A 22,657-nucleotide genomic window follows, 5' to 3' on the forward strand; every position below is an offset into this window, starting at 1 on the left:
CCCTGAAGACCTCGTGATATGGCGATACAGTTTTTGTTTTGCTTTTTTTTTTTTTTTGGCAGGTTGTTAGTGATACTGGTATTTATAAGTTACTTAAAAAAAAAAAATTTCAACAAATGAAGGCCAGTAAATGAGTTTAGTTTCTGACATACAAGTGTACAACAATTTCAAATATTACCTCCCCGAATGACCTGACCTCGAATAACCCATGTGATTATGCACAGACGGATATACGAATATACGGCATGAACAAACACCCCCCCCCCCATTAGTCTTATAAAAGTCAGGACAGGAACAAAATCCGACTTTTTCATCTTGACGTTCACGAAATCTGTAGAGTCACTCTAGACTGTTTGGAGTTGTGCCGGTACTTTCTTTTTTTCCCGACGCTAAAAGTTAGGTAAGAGATCAAGTCTATTTTTGATCTGATCTAGATCTAGACTTGTAAGAGTGTGGGATCTAAATTTTAAATTTGACATTACAATTTAAGATCTAGTAGAATCTAGATTAGATAAGTTATAATTAGAATCTAGAATCTCAATCTAGATTAAAATTACTCAATTAGATTTTTAATTTTATCATTTTGATTTTTCTAAGTCCAAAAAGTAAAAAGGGCAAGGCTTTTGTCATCATTACATAGATCTAGATCTAGTATGATAGTATTAAGTATTCATAGTTTGCTTAAAAAAATATATATATATATATAATAGATCTATTGGCATTGAATATGATTGAATAAAAAGTGGGTTAAGGCTAGAGTGCCTAGAGTAATGCCATTACGGCATTAGAAGGATTTTCTGATACACAGATAGGGAGAGAACAAACTCTGAAACTGTAATAAAATTAGATTTTATCATGCATGAATATAGGACCTTATGTAATCATCTTCTTTTTTAAAGTAACGTCTGTAACTGTATCATATAACTATATTTAATTATTATAAGATAATAATAAATGGCTCTAAATCAATAACAGTAAACTCAGGTGTACATCAAGGAAGTCTTAGTCTTAGACTTAGGTCCACTACTCTACTATTTTTAATTTACATAAATGATTTACCAATTTGCATTACTATCATTAGGAACAAAATTCAGATTATTTGTTGACGAATGCATAATATATAGTCATTTTATAGAACAATAAAAATAACACAAGATACAGAAATTTATAAAGAGAATTAGAATCTAGATAAATTACAGAAATGGGAATCAAATTGTCTTTCCACACAGAAAAATATCAGTTATTAAGAGTACAAAAAAACTAAAACAAATGGTAAACCAGTAACACAGACTAAAAACGCATACCAAGGTGTTATAATAAACTGAAAACTCAAGGAATCCCCATATTGATGAAACGTGAAACTATCAAAAAATCAAAGCAGAAATTTCTATAAATCAAATAAGAACATAAAACTAAAATGTTATTTAACCTTGGTTAGGCCAATAATAGAATATTCATCATCTGTTTGTGACCCTCAACTCAAGAAAACATTAAGAAGCTGAAACAGACACAAAATAGAGCAGTGAGATTCATAACAAACGAATATTCACATTTGACTAGAGTAACACCTTTAGTAAAATCACTAAATTTAGAAAGCCTTCAGGATAGAAGACTCAAAAGTAAAGTAGCAATTATACATAAAACCCTGAACCATAATCTTCAAATACAAAAACAAAATCTAATAAAATACTCAGATCTAATAGACAAAATAAAGGTACATTCCTTGTTCCATATATGCTAGGACAAATTTGTACAAATACTCCTTCTTCCCTAGTGCTATTAGAGCATGGAATGGGTTGCCTGAGCTAGCCAGGAAAACCAGTGACTTGGCAGAATTTAAGTCATTGGTTAATATGTAGAAAGTAATCATAATCTTTTTTGAAGTAACGTCTGTATTATATAAGATTTATAAGATATTAAGATTTAGAAATCTATGGCCATTTATTATTACAGTTTGTTCTCTCCCTAGATCCCTATAGTCTAATAGTATTAGTATAAGTCAGAAAATCCTAAATTAAATCATTTAATCCACTGATACAATGGACCATCATGGCCAAAATATTTTAATTTTTAAGCAAACTATGGTGGTGACTTTGTCAGAAACCTTGGAAAAATCTAATAAGATAGCATCTACTTGCTCACTATTAGATCTATCTAAACCTTTTGAAAAATCATGAATTAGTTCTATTAGTTGTATTTCACATGATCTAGACTATAGATTCTAGATATAGAGATATAGATCTATATATTTCCTAATGATCCTACTAATGGCAGTAATGCCATGTGTTGGTAATGGTATGGAGTATGGAGTCAGGACATCATTAAATGATACTAATTAAAATCTAATCTAAATAGATATAGAATCTAGATTTGTATCTAGTCTATGATAAATCTGGATCTAGATTCTAAGATTGATCATTGAAGTATGATTGATAATGTTAAGATGTAGAAATCTAGATATTATATCTAAATCTAGACTAGTATCTCTAGAGTCAGTAAGAGTCTTGATCTATTCTATATAATAGTATATAGTCATTATAGATCTAGAATCTAGATTGACTAGAATTAGAATAGTCACTAGATCGAATCTAGATCTATTCCAAAATACTAATGAAGATCTAGCACCATGCAGCACCTATGGCTTGGCCATGGGACTTGTGTTCTTCTAAATCTATCCCAATGCATTAGACACCTACATTATACTGTTAGAATAGATCAAGATCTATATAGAATCTATTCTAACTTAAGTTCTAGCTCTATATCTAAAGATTCTAGAGCTGGATGATGCTAGGCCAGCTAGAGGCATTCATATCTAGAAAAATCCATATCCACATCATGGTTCACATTGCACAGCCAATCAATGACCCCAATGCTTTGCCACTCAGCATTTCCCCAAATCATTAATGAGATCTAGATCTAAATAGCTAATTAAAAAAAAATTATTAGAAAATAATTAGTGTCACTGAAGATTCAGTACCAGCAACACTATTCTGATTTTTTTCCACCTGTAGAAAATTACAATGCTTAATCCTAAAATTTCATATGAAGAGCTTCAAATGATGAATCAAGAAGTTAGAGTTTTAACACCGTAACTAGATTTTAGTTTTGACCTCTAACTCTGTGCATGCATTTGAGTTTTGTCTTATGTATCTTTGAAAGACCAGAACACCTTTGAAAAAGAATTTGGGTAGTCTCTAAACTGTAAATTATGCACTTGGCTGCTGTATTAAATGTCTGTCTCTGATTAAAATGAACTATTTCTTACATTAATATGGCACTTTGTGAGAATATCAGATCTTTAATAATGTATGTAAGGCTGAATTTTTTAGTGGTGCCTGGTCAGTATGATTTAATACTGTTCATTACTTCACCCAACAGTTGAACATTTATATGCAGGATAAATACAATGTTAGGAAAGGAAAGTAGAGCGCCACTCCTCCCATTCTCCACTCTGTCAGCAGATATGATGCAATTTGCCCTTTGGCTGATAATATTTAGCTTAGTCCTTGTCAACAGATGAACTCTTCATTGCCAACATACATGCCAAGTAAACTGGCATAAAATGGTGTGAGGTCAGAGCTAGGCTAAGCTAGAAGGCTATTTCCCCTCAGGGAGAAGGAACCAAATGAGGTTTAATACTTGAAATGTAATCACTTCATAATAAAAAAAAAATAAGATTGAAAGAAGTGAATTTATTTTAATTAGACAATCATCAATCTTAAAGGTATAGGCACTTCAAAACTAACTTCTATTTTAAAAAGTTATATTATAGACATTACTTTAAAAGGTATTGAAATTACATCCTATATATATATATATATATATATATATATATATATATATATATATATATATATATATATATATATATATATATATATATATATATATATATATATATATATATATATATATATCCATGTATCAATCTATTCATGCATGTTAATCAGAGACTTAAAATCTGCCAAGTCGTTGGTTTCCCTGGCTGTTTCAGGCAACCCATTCCATTCTCTAATAGCACAAGGGAAGAAGGAGCACTTATACAAATTAGTCCTATTATATAAGGAATGTTCCTTTATGTGTGTGTAATTGCTGAATGAACTCTTTATGTTGTGATGAACTCTTTATGCTGTCTGCTCTATTTATCTGTATGTGTTTCTTTTGTGTTGTCTTTATATGAGAAAAGAGTCCTTGTAATCACAACAAATTTCCCTATGGATCAATAAAGCAGTCTTAGTCTTTGTGTTTTTCTTAGTATTTTACATTAAATTTTTTTTTTTTTTTTTAAATTTGTAAATTATGGTTCAGTGGTTTATCTATTATTGCTACTTTATTTATTTTTAATTTTTTTTTTAGCATTCTGTCCTGAAGGGTCTCTATATTTAGTGACTTTATTAATGGTGTTACTCTAATCAAATGTGAATATTTGTTTGTTATAAATCTCATGGGTCTATTTTGCATCTGTTTTTAGTTGTTGTTGTTTTTTTAGTTGAGGGGGCCCAATCAGAGGATGCATATTCTAATATTGGCCTAACCAGGGTTAAAAACATTTTAATGTTCTTGCTTGATCTGTATATATTTCTTTTAATGATCCTTAATGCTTTTTTTTTTTTTTTTAATAATTTCAACAGTTTGAGGATTCCATGAGAAATTTTCATTATATATTTTAAATAAGGTCAGCAAAAAAAAAAAGTTACATTGTGAAGCTTGTGAAAAAATCACGTAATTCAAACAAAAATTATGCTGACATGTTCTTATAAGCTGGGTGAATATTGTTTTCTCCTTTCCTATCGGTGTCTTGTTCTTATTTCAGATTGATCTAGATATAACTTGCTGGCTCATTTTCAGGATATTTGTCTTGTTGAGTCAACCGTAGCCATGTCCATTTGGCGTTAGGGATTGGCTGGGGGGGGGGGGCAAGAGAACAAGATATACATCCTGGAAACATAAGGATAGAACAGTTCCTGTTGTGACATTGCAGATTTACATTGGTTTAGTCATGGCTCGCGAGAAGTTATTTAGTGTACATGTTTAAACTTAGTGTAACCTATTGTCGTGAGAAAAAAAAAAGCTTTTTCCAACCCACCACCTCCGGTTAGGTTTATCTCCCTTTTGTTTTCTTTACAAATGCTGGTCTCGTGAGTTCATCCACTTTCGGCTACCTCCAAGTCTTAGTCACTGGAGATTCCCCTAACCTCCTACTGGTGACAGCATCTGGTGGGCTGAGTTCAGTGTCAAACAGTTTCGGCTACCTCCAAGTCTAAGTCACTGGAGATTCCCCTAATCTCCTACTGGTGACAGCATCTGGTGGGCTGAGTTCAGTGTCAAACCCAAGACTGGCGTGTCGAACATTTTAAAGGATAGCTTAATTGTAGCGTGCTACAGGCACGTGTTTTGACCCTAATTTTATCGTGTTTAAAACAAAAAAAAAAAAGGTTATTGTAAAGTCTTCCAATCCCTTGCTAAGGAACGCTTTTGCTAAGCATCTAAATTTTTTAGGGCAAAACATCTGTTCGGACGAAAAAATATTTAAGCAAGAACCTTCAATTAGCCGAGATTATTATTATTTTTTTATTTGAATTGTAGCAAATATAGATTTACTTTTGAGAGGACAGGAAATCGGTAATACTGAAGTAATAAGCGTACAAGGTAGAGGTGTTTTTTTTTCCTTTAAATCTAGATATCGGATAGTTGTTTACGATAGTCTATACATTTTTATGCTTGTCCATTAACTCTATTCATTCTTTGTGTGTAGTGACATGTGACAGCTGCTCTCTGGCTAGTTACTTTACATAGCTACATTGCGGTTGATTTGATTCTACGGAAATGCTCGCGTCCCGTTACCACGACAACCACTGAGTTTACCGATTATTGTACATTTGAGGGAACGTGGGGCTAAGAATATGTCTCTATAATTTATTTGCTCATGTCTTCACTACATTCTTGACGCTCTCATTCCCTAAAATATCGAAGTTTTGAATGTAGCATGGATGTAACTATACTGTGACTTCCAAAAATAAATTAGGATTGCGTGTCTTTTAGTAGTTTGAAATAGTTGGAGCTAGGTTTTGTGTCAGATGTGTACACTTCTTTGAGCGTTGCATGTACTCACATCGGGCATGTGTTTAGTGTTGGTTCCAATGAGTGCATTAACGTTGTAATAGTCATCAAATTCATTTTTTTCTGACGTTTGTTGAGGTCATCGATCTGTTACGTTGCTTTACATGTCTGTATGGATACGGGCGCTTGACATTGTTGGTATCGTGTGGTGGGGGAGGGAGGGGCGGCTAGCCATCGGAGTAGAGATATTGAATGACGTTTTCGTTGGAGTGCTTATGATGTGTCTTAACTATCTATACTGTCTCTGTTTCCAGCCTTTATTATAAAAATCAGTAAGGTAGCCTGCAGTTTTGTTTCACTTATGTTGTCAATGTGACTAATCTTTAGTTAACCCCATTTTGTTTTTTTTTTAAATCGTCATCTCAAGTTTCATGTGTTAACGTTTATATTGAATGTTCATTACAACGTCCACTCTGTCGTGTTTCATTGTCAGTTCTTCGTATAGCAAATGTTTGACTTTGTCAACCTCGGTGGGACACGAGTGTACGATTGAAGAACAAAAAAAAAAAGTAAAATTTGACATGGCTTCTTGATTATTTGGGGAGAGGTCTTTTTGTCCTAATTTGGGATAAGTGGTAAATCCGAGATCTTTCGTGAGCTGGCATCATGTATAGAGCTTACCTCCGGGAGTGTGACTGGCACACTTCAGCACGACTTGAAGAGATGTTCACTATCTCACCAGACAGCTTTGACAGCATTTGTGAGCTTCCGGAAGTAGAAAGTACGACTGATGATCACAAGTTAACTGAAGTTGTAAGTAGTCAAGTCGTATGCAGATCTTCATAATGGTTACACTTTTTAACGATAGGAAACACTCATCTAGGCTATTTTTCTTGTTTAGAAATGTATACTCTAAGTCAGGGGTTCTCAACCTGTGGGTCGCGACCCCCTTGGGGGTCGAATGACGATTTGCCAGGGGTCGGCTAAGACCATCGAAAATATGTATTGTTTTTGTCTATTCTTCTATTGCTGTATGTGTGTGTGGGGAGGGGGGGTCGCTGCAGAGTGGGGGATTGTTAAAAGGGGTCGCCGGGCTTAAAAGGTTGAGAACCGCTGCTCTAAGTCGTAGGCAACTGGACTCGCAAAATGATGTAGGCTGGAGTGGATAGTCTCGGCTATTATATCCATATTTATGGACATTGTATTTTGTTTCTTGCGCCTATGTAAATAATGTGGGGAAAGTGAGGTTTGAGGCTTTGAGAACAATGTTTCAAACATAACATCAGGATACTTTGTACTTTTGTTTGTACTCCTTGCTTCTCGTCACATCACCTTTGAATGGGAAAAAAAAGTTCGAATTGATGACGTGTTTATAGAATGTGAGATGGCTTGTTAAAGTGCCATGAGCTCTAGACATTCACGTACATCCGTACTCAGACACTGTGACGTCCGTGATGTGTGCTACGTACATTGATTTAAAGGCAGGGCTTCCAAGTAATTTTCTTTCTCCCATGTTATACCTTCCCCGCCCGTTCCCAGAAAAAGGGATGTTTTTTTTTTGTTACCGTTAAAACATGATGGTGTTGTATAAGTATTAAGCCTATAGTTTCTAATTCAACTCAGCTTTTCTGAGAGAGGTCCGTTATTTCCGCTTTATATCTTGGCTACACATTCGAGAGTATGTATTTTGAGAAAATGGCAAGAAATAATTCAGATTATAAAACTTAACAAAAAATAAATAAAAAAATAATTTTTGCATTAAGTTTCAGCCTAATCAAGTGAACATTTCTTGGGTCAGATTTGAAGATGGCGCACAAGGATACGGCGAGAATCTCAAATGAAACGAATCAAAAGTTCGCTGTCTTGCTCAATAAACATTCTTTCTTTCTACTTATTAATTAGTCCGTTTTTTTTTACACTTGTCATTTACTTGCACGTGAAAGGAAACTGTTTGTAGATACCTAGTCTCGTCTGCTTCTTCTAGTGCGTCTTGGCTGTACGATCGATCATCTGTCTCTTCCATTTTCTCCACGGCTGTTCATTCACGCACGTAAATGTCGAGTTTACTTGCTCGTCCATCAATTAATATTTGACTATTGACATTAGGGACGCTGGACGTGTACAGATCAGTCGGACTGGACGTTGGATGTGTCGTCTGCTACTTGTAAACAATTTACACGAGTCGGCGGGAAATCGTATTTTGTAAGAATCTTTTAGTTGTGATCGTGAACTAGCGAAAGTTACGGGGAGACTATTCATCATGCAAGAAGTGGTAGGTCAACTTCTGCTCTTGTTCTGTAGCTTTAATGAAACTTGTCTTTTTTTTTTTTAAATAGATTGGAATATAGTTTTCACCCTTTTACCTTGATTCTTCTATAGCACCCATATAATAAACATGTTTTCATAAGTATTTCTTTCACTGTAGCACTCAGCAATAAACATACGTGTGTGTCCTTTCACCCGGAAGTCATCAGTGATACCCTTTCTAAAGCACCTCAATAATAATTTTAATATATGTAAAACTGCATTGTCATAGTTGATTAGGTCAAGTGGGGGGGGGGGGAGAGGGCTGATACGTTTGTAGATCTGTCTTGTAACCTGCTTGTCTCGTGATTTGTTAGCATCACGTGGTTTGTAATAGTCTTAACATAATTAAGGATGCAAGCCTCGTAAACCCATTTTAAAGCATCGCCCCTTTCCTCGAGTGCAATGTATTGGGCTTTAGGATATGTGTATCCACATAAAACTCTCCGAAAACAACACACATGCCCCCACACCTATCGGACTGCTAAACTCTGATAGGTAGACAAAGATCTAGTATCAAGACGAAATGTGACAATGGGAAGACGGTGGTAAGAGACGCGTTGATTTAGGCCGTAGTAGTAGAAGGTCACTCGAGATAAGAGACACAAGTCATCAGTGTCTTGATAACAGAACGTCTCTCAATGGTAAGAATTTCACTGTTTGATTCTAGTAGATCCAGTATTATTTCACTGTTCTAAATAGGTTTGAATCTAATATCTAGTAGATCTTGCATTATGTATCTGTTCTAGATAGGTTTGAATCTTAATATCTAGTCAATCTTGTATTAGTTCTCTGTGATTTAGTGTAATTTATAGATGACATTTTCGGTGTTTAAAGACAATTGATTTCTTTGTTGTTGTTAAGGTGTAAGAACGTCTATTTGCAGTGTACTTGTCGGTAAGACGTTTGTACAATGACACTGTCAGATTAGCGACAATTTTCTTTTTCGCACTGATTATCTGCATACACATTCCACAACACTAGCGATGGGCTTGTTTATAGAATAGATATTAGATAAATGTCTGTCATCTTCAAGAATAATACGGTAACTTAAGTTCTTTTAATGGATTATGAGACCAATAATTTATTTTGCTGCAAAGACTTGTAGATGTGGGCCATTGAAATTAGTTGAGAACATTTAGTCACTGAATGAAACAAATCAGGTTTTAGGGGTGGGGTGGGGAGGGAGAGTTCATAACTACTTGTACAAAGTAGTGCCTAGATTCCCAGGCTTGGTAGTCTGGTCTCATCTGAGCTACATTTCAACATGACCTCAAACCTCACAGACTCAATTTACTTTACACAGAGATAAACAATCTTAGACCTCATCGTCCGGCACATCATCGTGGGTCTGATAAAGCAGATAGCATTTTCAAGTCCACTTGGGCATGTTCTTGGCTACGTTTTTAAAATGCCTTGAGGCTACATACTTTGCAATTACTTACTTGTCTTGTATTGCAAAAATAATTTGCGGCCAGTCAGCTAACATTTATTGAGGTCATTTTCTCGTCTCGTGTGTTTTGTCAGGCGTTTTCTTGCACGCTGGTGACACAGCAAACTTTTAATGACACAGCACACAGGAGTTAGCATATGTCATTAATAAATACTTCTTTCAGCCAGCTTGGGTTTTATTAAGCATTTTTTTTTGTCAATCGCTGTACTAAGCATTGCATTGTTAATGAAATATCTCTCCTAATTATAACACTTTGAATATAAGGCACATACTTTTATGTTTACATAGTTTTTAAACATGACGATCTTTCTAATGGATAGCCTTGTCATAAGCTTCGCTTTTTAAATGTTATCTAGTAGGAACGCACGTGTCTTCATTCAGTGTCCTCATACATACAGCGTCCCTCTCTCTTCTAATCTACTCAATCCTTTGTGTTATAGACGTACTGGCCAAGTCCCGTGACTCGTTAGGGCTTGTGTGTGTACTCACTGAATTAACGTTCTTTGTGGTCCTATCTAGTCTTACACCAGGGAAGGCGTCACCCTAATTAGGGTGGGCAGCAGAAACAGCAAGGTCGTTCAAACCCGACAATCTTCCGAGATAAAAGCTGCCGCAGAAACATCCTCGCCCCAGACGACAAGTATCTCAGCCAGCTCCCAGGAAACGGTGGCAGCACAAGATCGATCAGTCGTTGACGCCAAGGTTCTCGTGTATGACGCCACGGATACTGAATTCGATGTAATCTTCTATGCTCTCTCATGTATAATATGAGAACCCATGTAAAGAGGGATAAAGACTATAACCTTTTCTATTGATGCTTACAAAGAGTACTTACAATTGTAATGCGCAGAACAAATGTTTAGGTCAGAGGGGACTAGAAGCTAGGGTTATATGTATAGGGGAACAGAAGCGGGGGTTATATTTGTAGGGGAACAGAAGCGGGGGTTATATGTATAGGGGAACAGAAGCGGGGGTTATATTTGTAGGGGAACAGAAGCGGTGGGTTATATTTGTAGGGGAACAGAAGCGGGGGGGGGGGTATATTTGTAGGGGAACAGAAGCGGGGGGCTATATTTGTACAACACGTACTCACAAACTTTTTACTGATGGGCACTAAAAGACTTCAAATTAAAGCCACAGAAACAAAAGTTGTACCATATTGTGATATTGTGGCTTATGCATTAAACAAAAACAACTGTAACATACTTCATGTCAACATTTTTGTAAGACCGCATAACACCCCCTCCCTCCCTATTTATGGCTATAAAATTAATAGGCTGGGGGGATCCAGTTATAAATTCTTTAAAGAAAATTCTTGTTAATTGTACGAGGCCTGTTGTAGATACATAGGCCAGTATTATCATTCGTTTTAACTTTGCTTTGAATTGTAACTACTCTTTATAACAGTTGCGGTGCAGTTGAGATCATCTTTGCACGTGTATATCTTTCTTCACTAACTGCATGCCTGAGCCAGAGAGGTCAAGGTTTTGTTTTGTAATCACTTATCTCATACGTCCATAAGGCATTGGCTTCCTGTACTTCGCTTTATGTTCTGGTTCATTATTTAACCTAGTGAATACGAGTGTCCAATCAAAGAGCCTGGTCGTCATCGGTTGTTCAGAGAAAATCTCCCAAACATTTAAAAAAAAACGGATTTTTTTTATTTTTTTTTTTGTGGTTCTAGTATTTTTATTTTAAATGTGTGCATATATCGAACGTGTTTTTGAAATAACTTTGATTGGACCAAATCATTAACAAGCTATCTAGACACTCTTAAAAGATTACTAACAACCCTGTATGCGCTTCTACTAATTCAATACATGATTATTCCTTCAATGTATGTAGCCTGAAGAATTGTTTGCGTACTGGAATGTTTCCCATTCGCTAACTGATGTACATCATTCAGCTCGCAGTCATCCACGTGTGGCGTGAGAACTACCATTAGAACTCATTTCAGAACCTTAGATAAATGCACGAGGCTTGGTGTACATACACGAGGCAGTGTACATACACGAGGCAGTGTATGTCCTAGCTTTTAAAAAAGAACCTCGCTCATCACATTGACATGTATGTCTATCACAACAGCATTCTACAACTTCTAAAGCAGCAAGTTCATAAAATAAGCTGAAATGGTTTGACCTTCGAGAAACGTTTAAAGTCTCGTGAATGTGTTCTCTTTGACCCCGTGTAGACTACAGATCGATCTAACTCGACAGTTTTGGTTTATGGTAGACATAGACTTTTCACAGTCACAAGAGCTATGCCTACTAGAGTGCTAAGTTACCGCCCTTTCAGATTTGTTGTGTGCGCATGGAACCAGGCATGAACATGTCCACGTGACCACTCCACTATCCTCCAGGACGACTCAACAGTTTGGGCACATCAACAGTTTGGGCACCGCTCCTGCTGTACGCTGACGTGTAGCTGCTTGTACCAAGTCTGGTATCCTAAGTGTTTTGTTTAACTAGAGCGTTGCATCTTGTAGGATGCTGTGAAATGTGGCTGCTTAGTGAGGTTTTGATTGTCGTAGAAATGTCAGTTGATAGCAGCATAAATTACCCAATAGTATTTCGGGGCTGATACAGTTGACCTTTAGTGTTCACATCTAGACATTGTGGCCTAGCCATTTTAGACTCTTGCACTAAATGCCAGTGGTCATTATTATAGTCTCTATTTACATAGCCAGTAACCTTTATACTGGAAATGGCTAGCTCCGCTTTCTACTGATCCATGACATGTTCAAGCTGCTGTGGAAATCGACGCACTTAAAAGTGGAATGTCCACTCCAATGCCATTTCCTCAGCTTTGGGGGCGGGGGGGTAATGTCCACTCTTATTTAAAAAATAAGTAGACTTCATTGAAATTGGTACCAGTACCTTATTGGCTACTATTGCTTTTTAAAATCTTGAAAATTATTCGTGAGGGTTGGGGTTATAGTGTGAGTTAAATTGTAGTGAGCTGGTAGGTTATAGTGTGAGTTAAATTGTAGTGAGCTGGTAGGTTGTCGTGTGAGTTAAATTGTAGTGAGCTGGTAGGTTGTCGTGTGAGTTAAATTGTAGTGAGCTGGTAGGTTGTCGTGTGAGTTAAATTGTAGTGAGCTGGCAGGTTGTGTGAGTCAGTTTGTTGTAGACTCGTGTAGTGTGTGCCTATGGACGAAATGGTCGCATGGTGCGAAACGTCTCTCAAACACTCCACGGCAACAACAACAAAAGTAAAAGACCGATGTCTATGTAACAAACCATTTCTGTGGACATTTTACGGACTTAAACTCTAATTAGCCTTAACCTATTCAGTGCCGTCACACGAATCAACGGGAGATGAAAGCATTCCAGAAACAACGCTGTACTCTCGCGTTGGAAATGTTGTATATACACACTGATTATCAGCATATAGTGACCTACATGGTGCCAGGTCAATTGTAACTTGATGATGTCGCTGTGAGCATGGTAGTAAGACGTAGTGCTTTACCAACACAGCTGACTTTTTGAGCTACACCGTTGAGTGTGTGCAGAAACTGTGAAACGGAGGACCTCTATTAGACTATGGCTGTTTAATAGGCTGGACTGTTAGAACTGATGGACATCGAGCCTGTGTGTGAGTGATCGTTCAGAGTAAAGTAACAATGTAACTGCTGAAGTCTAACTTGTTTACACGAATGATTTGCGTTGGAGCCACAATTGGGGGGGGGGGGGGGTCTGGGTGTCGGGTAAAGTTCAAGGCCATTGACAAGTGACGTAACCTTACTTTTAGGACCTCTACCCCCCCCCCCCCTAAATTAGGACTGCATATCGTTTTGATTAAAGACTTTTTTTTATTTTTAAAGTCACGAAGCACTTCAAATTTATTTTATATGTGAGTCTCTGTATAGACTTCATCACATGATAATATGTGGCATTGTGGGAAGCAAGGGAAGCGTGCCTAGCATCATGCTCTTTTGTTGACATGTTTACTGGGAGCCTAAGGAATGTAGGCTATAGTAGAGACTACATGGGAGCTGTACTCAATACATGTACAGTAGTCTTATGTAACAGAAAATGTCTGCTTGGTCTACTATACTTAACTTAGATATACAATGCATATGTTGTAAGAAGCAAAAAGTATATAAGATAGATTAGTAAAAATTCATATAAACTGGAAAATGGCCTTTGTATTTTAGATTTTTTTAAAATTTGGATCAAAAGCTTGGATATTAGTGTCTGTCTTTTGAGTGCCCTTTTCATATACTGTGTATAATGTCTTTTAATTCATATTTATACTGTATTATACATTCACTTTTAATTTTTTTCACACTCCTTATTGAGGAATAACAACAAGAGTCAGCCATTTCTGAAACCAATTTTACTATTTAAAAAAAAATTGCTATTGTCTTTTAACAACACATTTCGCCATAAATGTACAGTTTTACTTAATGTGAAGTATTTAACTAGATTACTAGTTGTTATCATTGTGACTGCTGTCAAATTACATTAAGTCAGTATCAACCTGTGATTACTCCTTTTTAGTTTCCACAAAAACAAAAATACTTGTTCACAGATGTATGCAGACCCAAATAATCTGAAAGTTTAGCAGCAAAGTTTTTTTAAATGTGTAAATAAAGCTTCTGGCACCCATAAAACACTCGTGGAATAACTGACTGGAACTTCTCTATCAGGTCATAATTTGCTTGGAGTTATGTCCTCTGGAGCTGAATCAGCTTCTGTGCTCAATGGTGAACTAATGGTATTGAAAATTGGTTTCAATGTCTTAAAATTTGCTTTTATAACTTCCACAAATAAGAAATCCAAACAAGTTTTACACTTTGAACCATTTCACTAGAACTAGTTTCACTTTTCAGCAAAGGAAAATGAGAAAACCTGTTTTCTTTTGCTTTCCTGGAGAAATGGGAAAGCCTTGTTTGAAAAGATATTTTTAACATGCACTTACATTTCATATGCAAACAACCTAAACCTGTTGCAATAGTAATTATAAAAAAACATGAAATCTCTTCCACTCTTTATTAGAAATATTTGTAACAAAGTCACAGTCTATGTCCTTCCTCAAGATTTTATATTCTTCTCATTACCTTGCCCATGTTAAGTCAGCGGATACATTGGAATAAATCCTCAAGTACTTGTCAGAACTGCCTGTGATTAAGACCCCTCTGATAAGTTTGATTACTTTGATAAGGTATATTGATCAATAATGTGTTATTTTATGCAGCTTTCTGCAAACTTTCCTGTTTAAAGTTTATGCTTGGGAAATTCTTTATTAAAAAACAACAATAGTTTTTCTCAGTCAAAGATTGAGCTCCATCAGTTGCCATTTTGTTCCAAGCATACAGAACACTCAGTTCTTTATAGCATTGAATAAATGCTGACCAGAGATTGTGTCTTAGATTGAGTGTATTGAAGTATAGCCAATAAGAATAATCTTCATTAACTTGAAACTTTTTATAATGAGACAGTTTCAATAATTTATATAGATTTTATTTTAATATCTTTGCATTTATATATATATATATATATTGTGGGCGGGCGCACTTGATTTCTGTATGTGTCAGCGGGCCGCATAAAATACTCTGGCGGGCCACATGTGGTCGTAATTTACCTACCCCTTGTTTAAGGTATTGTTTCCAGTCTATTTTAAGAGGATGTCATTTCCAAATGTTAATGGAATTATTTATGTATGAATGTTGTGATTTAACAGAAATAAATTTTCTTAAATCTTTGATTTAGAATTTGTATGGTACATTTTAATAGATATTTAAACTAAAAGATTTACATCAAAAGTTAGATAATTACAGTGGCCTTTTAATCATCATCATCTTTCCTTTGCATTCCTCGTGGAACATAGGGCCTCAAAAGTAAAGTTCTCCCTTTCAGACCTTTTGATCTATAGGGCAGATGTTGTTAGGTCATCTGTTTCTTTGGCCAACGATTCATGAGCAGGGTGTCATGTGGCCAGCACAACGACCAACCACCTTTATTTTTCCCAAATTCAAAATCTGTCATACCCAAATTTGAAAACAGACTCCTGATTCAGAAGCCACGCGCTTAACAAATCAGCCGCTGTGTTCCGGTCTTTTAACGCTTTTAAATTTTTCATCTGACCAAGCTAGACGCATCCCAGAGCCCCTTATTGGTAGTCACCTCAATAGCTAGAGATGAATTTTTATCATAATAATTTGTAAACTAGACTATTAATGACTAAAAATCTACTGTTTCTCTTCAGCCAGCTGTTGCACTAATTATGCTTTTACATTTATTCTAATCAATAAATTGTCTTTACCAGTTTCCCATTCTATTATTATTTGCTTTGTTTAAGCCCACTACTTTTTTTTTACAACTAGAACTGCTATAATAGTGTAAAGAATTTACTAATAGGTGCTAGGTTTATAAAGTTAGTGTAAGCTTTAATCAAATGTTTTTAGATTATCAATGTAGCTTGCATAGTTAGAAAATTTAATTAATTCAAGTAATTTTTTTTAAAAGAAATGATTAAAACATAAGAAGTTTCAATGTTTAATGTACCAGCAAATAACTTATTTCTTCCAGAAAATGGCAGGCATTGGTGATTTAGTTTTGGCTGGACCAGCTCCCCAATTTGAAGCCCAGGCTGTGGTGAACGGTGAATTCAAGACAATTAAGCTCTCAGACTATAAAGGCAAATATGTGGTGCTCTTCTTCTATCCACTTGACTTGTAAGTTTGAAAATTAGTTTAAATAATGCTCTTTCTTAAATTGCTGGCCTGGTAGATTTAGCCAGTTTTTGGCCTAAACTTCTTACTTTTTGAGACCTTTACTCTTTCCATTGGTTAAAGTTTTAAAATTTTGAATGTGGGGAAGTAGTAATGATATATGCACTCCTTGGTCTTCGGCATTCTTGTATAATATGACATCAAGGACATTAACTACAGAACTAGAGAAGAGGACGACCCTAGATGCAATAGAAGGATCCTACACCTGTCACTTACAAAGACTGCATCAAAAATGTGATTTGGAACAGGATCACTATGGCAATAGTGCACTACTATGATGACCTGCTGAACACTGTAAAAAATGCAAATTAAAACTGTATCACAAGGTCCTCACGGCTTGTAAAGACCTTCCTTCATAGAACAGTACAAGGAAAAAGATGAGGAGGCAGGCAAAGAAAACATCGAATAGTGGACATATCACTGGAAGAGATTGTACCATAGGGGAAAGATGGAGAGGAATGGAGGAAAATGATCAACAGGTCATATGTGAAGCCCCAACAAATTAAGGGATAGGTGAAGGTGAAATTGTATTGGTTGTTCGAAGTGCTCTCTTTAAAAAGAATATTTAAAGTGTTACTCATTGTTTAATGTTTAAAGCCTCATTGTCATGTATGTCATGCAAAAAATAATGCTCAAGAAAAAAACTACTCAGCAGGCGTTGTCAGGAAAACCTGTCAGGAAAATTTCCTAGGTACCGAGATAGAAGTGAATCTTATGCAAAGCAAAAAAAAGCTAAGCTAAGCTTAGTCAGTTTGTTAGCAGGAAAGTAGATTATATTGTTAGGATTCTCTCTAACAGGCTCTCTGCAAACACTGCACAACACAACACATCTAACTCAAGAACTTGACAACAAGAGTTCCAAAAATAATGTGGTAGAGTTAAATAACAAATAAATAGCAGTCAATACAACATGATTGACAACGCTATTTACTGACTACAAACAAATTTTTTTTACTGTACATCACCGTACTTCCATACTAAACTCTACTGTTTCTGTATCTCATACTGGATGAACTGCCTCCCTAACACACTCTCTGTGTTCCTACAGAAAACTTTCAATCACATGATCACTGGTCATATTTATATGTAAAGTTCATACCTGTGCTGTCCCTTGTCCATGGACATAGCATGCTGAACTGTATTAATGGCCTTTGACAGCACAGTTAACCCTATCCTGTTGCCAATACAGTTACAACGAAATTCTAGCAAACATAATTTTAAGCACTTTATTTCATGCATCTGTTCAGAAATGTGAATCATTTGAAATTTCTGATTTATTTTCCAGCACTTTTGTCTGCCCCACTGAGATCATTGCCTTCAGTGAACATGCTAAAGAATTCCGTGATATTAACTGTGAGGTTTTGGCCTGCTCCACAGACAGTGTTTTCTCACATTTAGCCTGGTAAGTTCTGATCAGGTCATTTATGTATTTGTCAGCACAAGGAAAACATTTATTTTTCACATGTTCATATGTGTTGACTTAACCCCCTCCCCTGCTGTAGCTGTCATACCATTATCCGCACAAAAAAAATTTAGAAGGAGGAATTGAGATTTTGATTAGGGACAGAACTTTGATTATTTAAACTCAATTAGTCCAATTTCTAGTTTTGAAAACTATCACCTAAAAGCCTAGACAAAGAGAGGTATCTTTTTTAAAAAAAAAGTTCACTATTGTAATAAAAAGAAATAAATGTCTAGGTAAAAAAAATTTTTCAGTAATAAAAAAAAAACCCCACAAAGATTCATTGCCACTAAATTTCCTGGGTTCACATTCTACACTGGGGTATTAGCACTTAGAATTCATATTCGCTGTTCTATTAGAAAAAGTCACAAAGTTTTATATTATAGGAAAGTTTTGAAAAAAAATCTTGGGAATTTCCTGTAACATTTTACATTGGGAGTCTACTGTAAACACTGCATAATACTGCAACAGGACTTGGTGGAACTGTCTGGGCAGTGGCGTAGCTAGGTAGGGGGCAGGAGGTTAGGGTGAGAAATTGAAAATCCCCCTGGCCCCCACTTGTGGGCGGCCCCAAAATGAGTGTTTTTACACTAAATATTCTTCTTCTTCTAGCCAGCTTTATTGCTGCTGAGCTGTGAGCTCTTTTGCAGACTGTGCCAAGGAAAAAGTGTGCTGTTTTCTTCAGTTGTTCAGCACTGCCGTACAGGGTGTTGGTTATGTTGGGATGTAGTGGAAGTAGGACACTAAATATTAAATATTAAGCAAAATGCAGGGGCCACCAAAGAGGTTAAGCCCCCTGGGCCCCAAATGATGTAAAATTCCAAGCTACGCCCCTGTGTCTGGGCTTTGATTTACCCACTTTCCTATTTTGCAGAGGGTTTGGCCAGCAGAAGCATATCCTGAAGGAAGTAGCTTTTTTAACTTATCGTTTCAAAGGGAAAATTTCACCTCACTAAAATATCGAGGCTCCGGGGAGGTGAAATCCTCAGCTAAAATCGTACCATATTCAATCAATCAATCATGCATACCCTATATTATAATTTTTTTTTTTACAGGGTAAACACACCACGCAAACAGGGAGGTCTTGGTCAAATGAACATCCCACTTCTTGCTGACAAAAATGCAGAGATCTCCAAAAAGTATGGATGCCTGAAGCCTGGTGATGGCATTGCCTTCAGGTAGGTACAGAATAAAGGCGAAAAAAAGAAATTCAGACTTTATTATAGTAAAACAATAGTTACATTAAAAACAGAATAAAACAATTCTTTTGTCTCTTAGTCAATAGAGACATGTTTCTCATACACATACTATTGTAATTGTGTAGCTGTACTGTTTACAATGTGTTGAAGTGTTGACTACTATATGAAATGTTTCTTTGCAGATAGGGAAATGTGGTCTCTCAATAAATCAGTCTCTTGACTTGTCTAATGTGTGCTTTAACTGCGTAACTAAATTCTCTTAGAACTAGATATTGAAATGATCCAATGGTTTTGTCCTCATCCAAACATTTCATTGGGTTTGCTAAGTCATGGTGGCAGCCTTTCCAAGACCAGCCATTTCCTTTCCAAGACCAATTTTTCCTTGAATACAAATAATTTCTGAAAAAAAAATCTACAGACTAGATAATTATATCTTTTATATAGTTTTGGGTTAAAGTCTATTGAAACTTTCTCTGTGAATTTCTTGTATTAGAGGTCTCTACATTATTGATGACAAACAAAATCTGAGACAAATAACAATCAATGATTTGCCTGTTGGAAGATCTGTGGAGGAAACTCTTCGCCTTGTACAGGCTTTCCAGTTCACTGACAAGCATGGTGAAGGTAAATAGGCCTATCAATTTTAATCAAATGAAATAATTTCTTTGAGATATCCCAGGTAACCCCATTCCATCCTCCTGCCAATTTAGCTCATTTTATGTGGCTAGTTTTGGATTTGTGTACCCTTAATAGCATGCAGACTGTACCAACTTAAATTAATGCTGAAATAATCAGCTGCCATTAGGTAAATTTATCAAGGTGTCTCATTGTTAAAAATTATTTTTTTGTCTCCCAAATGAAAGCCTGTGCATACAAATATTAAACATTTAACAATTGATTACCTGCTGGTCTGTGCCCCCCCCCCCCCCCCCCCCCGGACAAATGTCTGGACATAGCTGCTTGCTGTGAGGGGCAAGCTGCTCTTTTGTTCCCTGATTGAAATCATGTAATTAAATGGATTTCTCCTATATCAGGTGAAACGCCTGTCTGGCAATAGAAAAATGTTTTTTTCAGCACACCTTCTTGCTTGTGTAGCAAATTCAATCCACATTCAAGGGAGAGGGAATATATTGGGGAGGTTTCCAGGACTACCTTCAGGTAACTCCATAAACAAGTTGGACACCTAGTACCATCTGCTCTTCTCATAAAGAAATAGCAACATTTGAGATAACCTTCAATATATTGAGAAAAAAAAGTATTTATTGAACAGCCAAGTATCCTAATTTCCGGAACATCTATTTTTCAATTAATAATTATAATATTTATAATCTGTAAGTAAATTCATTGTGCAGTTGTGCCTTACTGTAACATAACATTATTAGAGCAAAAAATTTTTAGCATAAATATATGTGATGATCAGACTATTTAACTGCATGTCTGTTAATTTTTTTAGTTTGCCCTGCTGGCTGGAGGCCTGGAAAAGATACAATTAAACCAGATCCTAAAGGCATCCAAGAGTACCTTAGCAAGGAAAACTAAATGTAGACTTAAGAATTGTTTTTCTGGTTGTGCTAAAATATAACCTTAACTATGCCATTAACATTAGGATTTGAGTACAACCACTTGTATGTATAGCTTTCAACTCTTTGATATTCACAGACTTGGAAAGTACATTGAACTATAAACAGGTCATTACCAATATTTTAAGTTTTGAAATTGTATTTTAAGTGAATAAGGTGATCTGTCTAGAATTAAGAACATTTAAATTAGACTTGACCAGACTTTGTCTATTGCATTCTGTTAATTGTTCCTTGTATTCTTTTGTTACAAATTGTATTTTTGTCAATAAAAGTCATGACCAGAGTGATTAAGTTTTTAGTTTGGTTCATTTCTTGTTTTCAATGGTAAAACTCTTAATTCCTCTAAAGATAAAACAATTGAGCTGCTGTTCTCTGGTGTGCTAAAGGTGAGGTGGCCAGCACTGTAATCATTGACTCTACTTTTGAGCTTTGTCTAGGTGTTGAACTACATAGTGATGGCATTTACCTGTTATACAACTTAAATTTATAAATATATTCTACTTAAAAAAAAAAAGTCCACAAACACAAATCTATACCTCATAAAATAAACCGTTCTTGGGTCCAGATATAGTATTGTGAAATAGGATTTTAAGATCTCTAGAATCTAGAGGTTTAAACATGTACTATTGATACTGAAATAATTAACACAAAATCATTATTATTCATAATCTAAATGTTTGGGGTTCCTTAGAGAACTTGTGCTGCCCGCAAGTTACTCCTAATTATATGTTGGTTGATTTTTTTTAAGTTTTTTTTTTTTTTTTTTTGGTATCTGGGTACAGAATTAGCTCAAGGACTGTAATGAATTTTTTCTCTCAAAGAACAATAAACGCCCATACCTAGATGTTAGTAACAATTTAGTAGCAATATATTTGACCTGCTAATGTAGCTTTTAATATTTCAAGTGAGGTACAAAACTTTTGTAATTTTAACTATCCATGTGCGTTAGTTTGGTTATAACTGATCTAGTGGATTGGATGTAAATTTCTAGATCTATTGTCAAACATGAAGAATGTTATTCAATTTCTAGATCTATTGTCAAACATGAAGAATGTTATTCAATGTTCTCTTCAAATTTTTAATTTTAAAAAGAGTGAAAACGGGTTAAGCTGACTATCCCATAATATAAAATCCTTTGAAAACGGGTTGACCCAATTTGTTGAAAAGTTAAGGTATCTTTTTTTTTAAGCAACACCAGTTTTAATGCAGTTTTATCAAGATTAATCGAGACATACAAACACACACCTTACATTAAAATATATTATTATTATTAAAGATATATACCGGTACAGAGAGAGAGAGATTGCAAAGTACACAACACTGAAACAACACATAAAAAGAACAAAACAACTTTAAGCATGGTAAAAATTGTATTGTTTTAAATTAAAATCTACTAACTGCTGGTGACAAAACTAAAAATAAAATGTGAGGGTCTGGGAGGGTTAGTGCTGATGTATGATATGTAGTTAAATGTCAAAATCAAAATAGTACAAACCAAACATGAACTAAGGACTGACAGGTTGGATTGAAAGAAATCACACAAAGGCTATAAAATGTACACCCAATGCTGACAGATGCAATCTGCAGCTTCAATTGAAGGGTCAAGGCCGCTTCAGCTTATGTTAGGGCCACAGCAAGATGCACTGCTAATACCAGTACAAAATCAAGCTTCCCCAGACTAACATATCACAAAGTAATTCAGAAGGTGATGTAAGACATTGTTGTGTTCTAGTCAGTTGAAACAGCGCTGCAGCCACAAACAAGGCACACAAGTTTTGATCTCCTGCAAGTTGGCAATACACCAATCTAAATACAAGAATTGTTGAAGTTCAGTGCCAACTAGACTTTAAAAAAAAATCACTG

General features: G+C 35.6%; 1 protein-coding gene across 9 annotated transcripts; it reads left to right on the top strand.

Annotated features, from left to right (window-relative positions):
* The first annotated feature begins 264 nt into the window (after positions 1-264).
* Positions 265-21,081, top strand: LOC106052254 (peroxiredoxin 1-like). 9 transcript variants are annotated; one of them, XM_056029847.1, is made up of 7 exons: positions 8,306-8,332; positions 10,337-10,555; positions 16,351-16,496; positions 17,839-17,955; positions 19,071-19,193; positions 19,708-19,838; positions 20,668-21,081. In XM_056029847.1, exons 1-7 carry the CDS (start codon positions 8,321-8,323, stop codon positions 20,751-20,753), a joined length of 834 nt encoding a protein of 277 aa, XP_055885822.1. In that variant the 5' UTR covers positions 8,306-8,320; the 3' UTR covers positions 20,754-21,081. The 9 variants fall into 9 exon arrangements, with proteins under 9 accessions (XP_055885828.1, XP_055885830.1, XP_055885829.1 ...); XM_056029848.1 differs by lacking the exon at positions 8,306-8,332 and adding an exon at positions 8,859-9,008; XM_056029846.1 differs by lacking the exon at positions 8,306-8,332 and adding an exon at positions 9,368-9,409.
* The last annotated feature ends 1,576 nt before the right edge of the window (positions 21,082-22,657 follow it).

This window comes from Biomphalaria glabrata, chromosome 5 (genome assembly GCF_947242115.1).
Source record: "Biomphalaria glabrata chromosome 5, xgBioGlab47.1, whole genome shotgun sequence".
NCBI classification, from domain to species: Eukaryota; Metazoa; Mollusca; class Gastropoda; family Planorbidae; genus Biomphalaria; species Biomphalaria glabrata.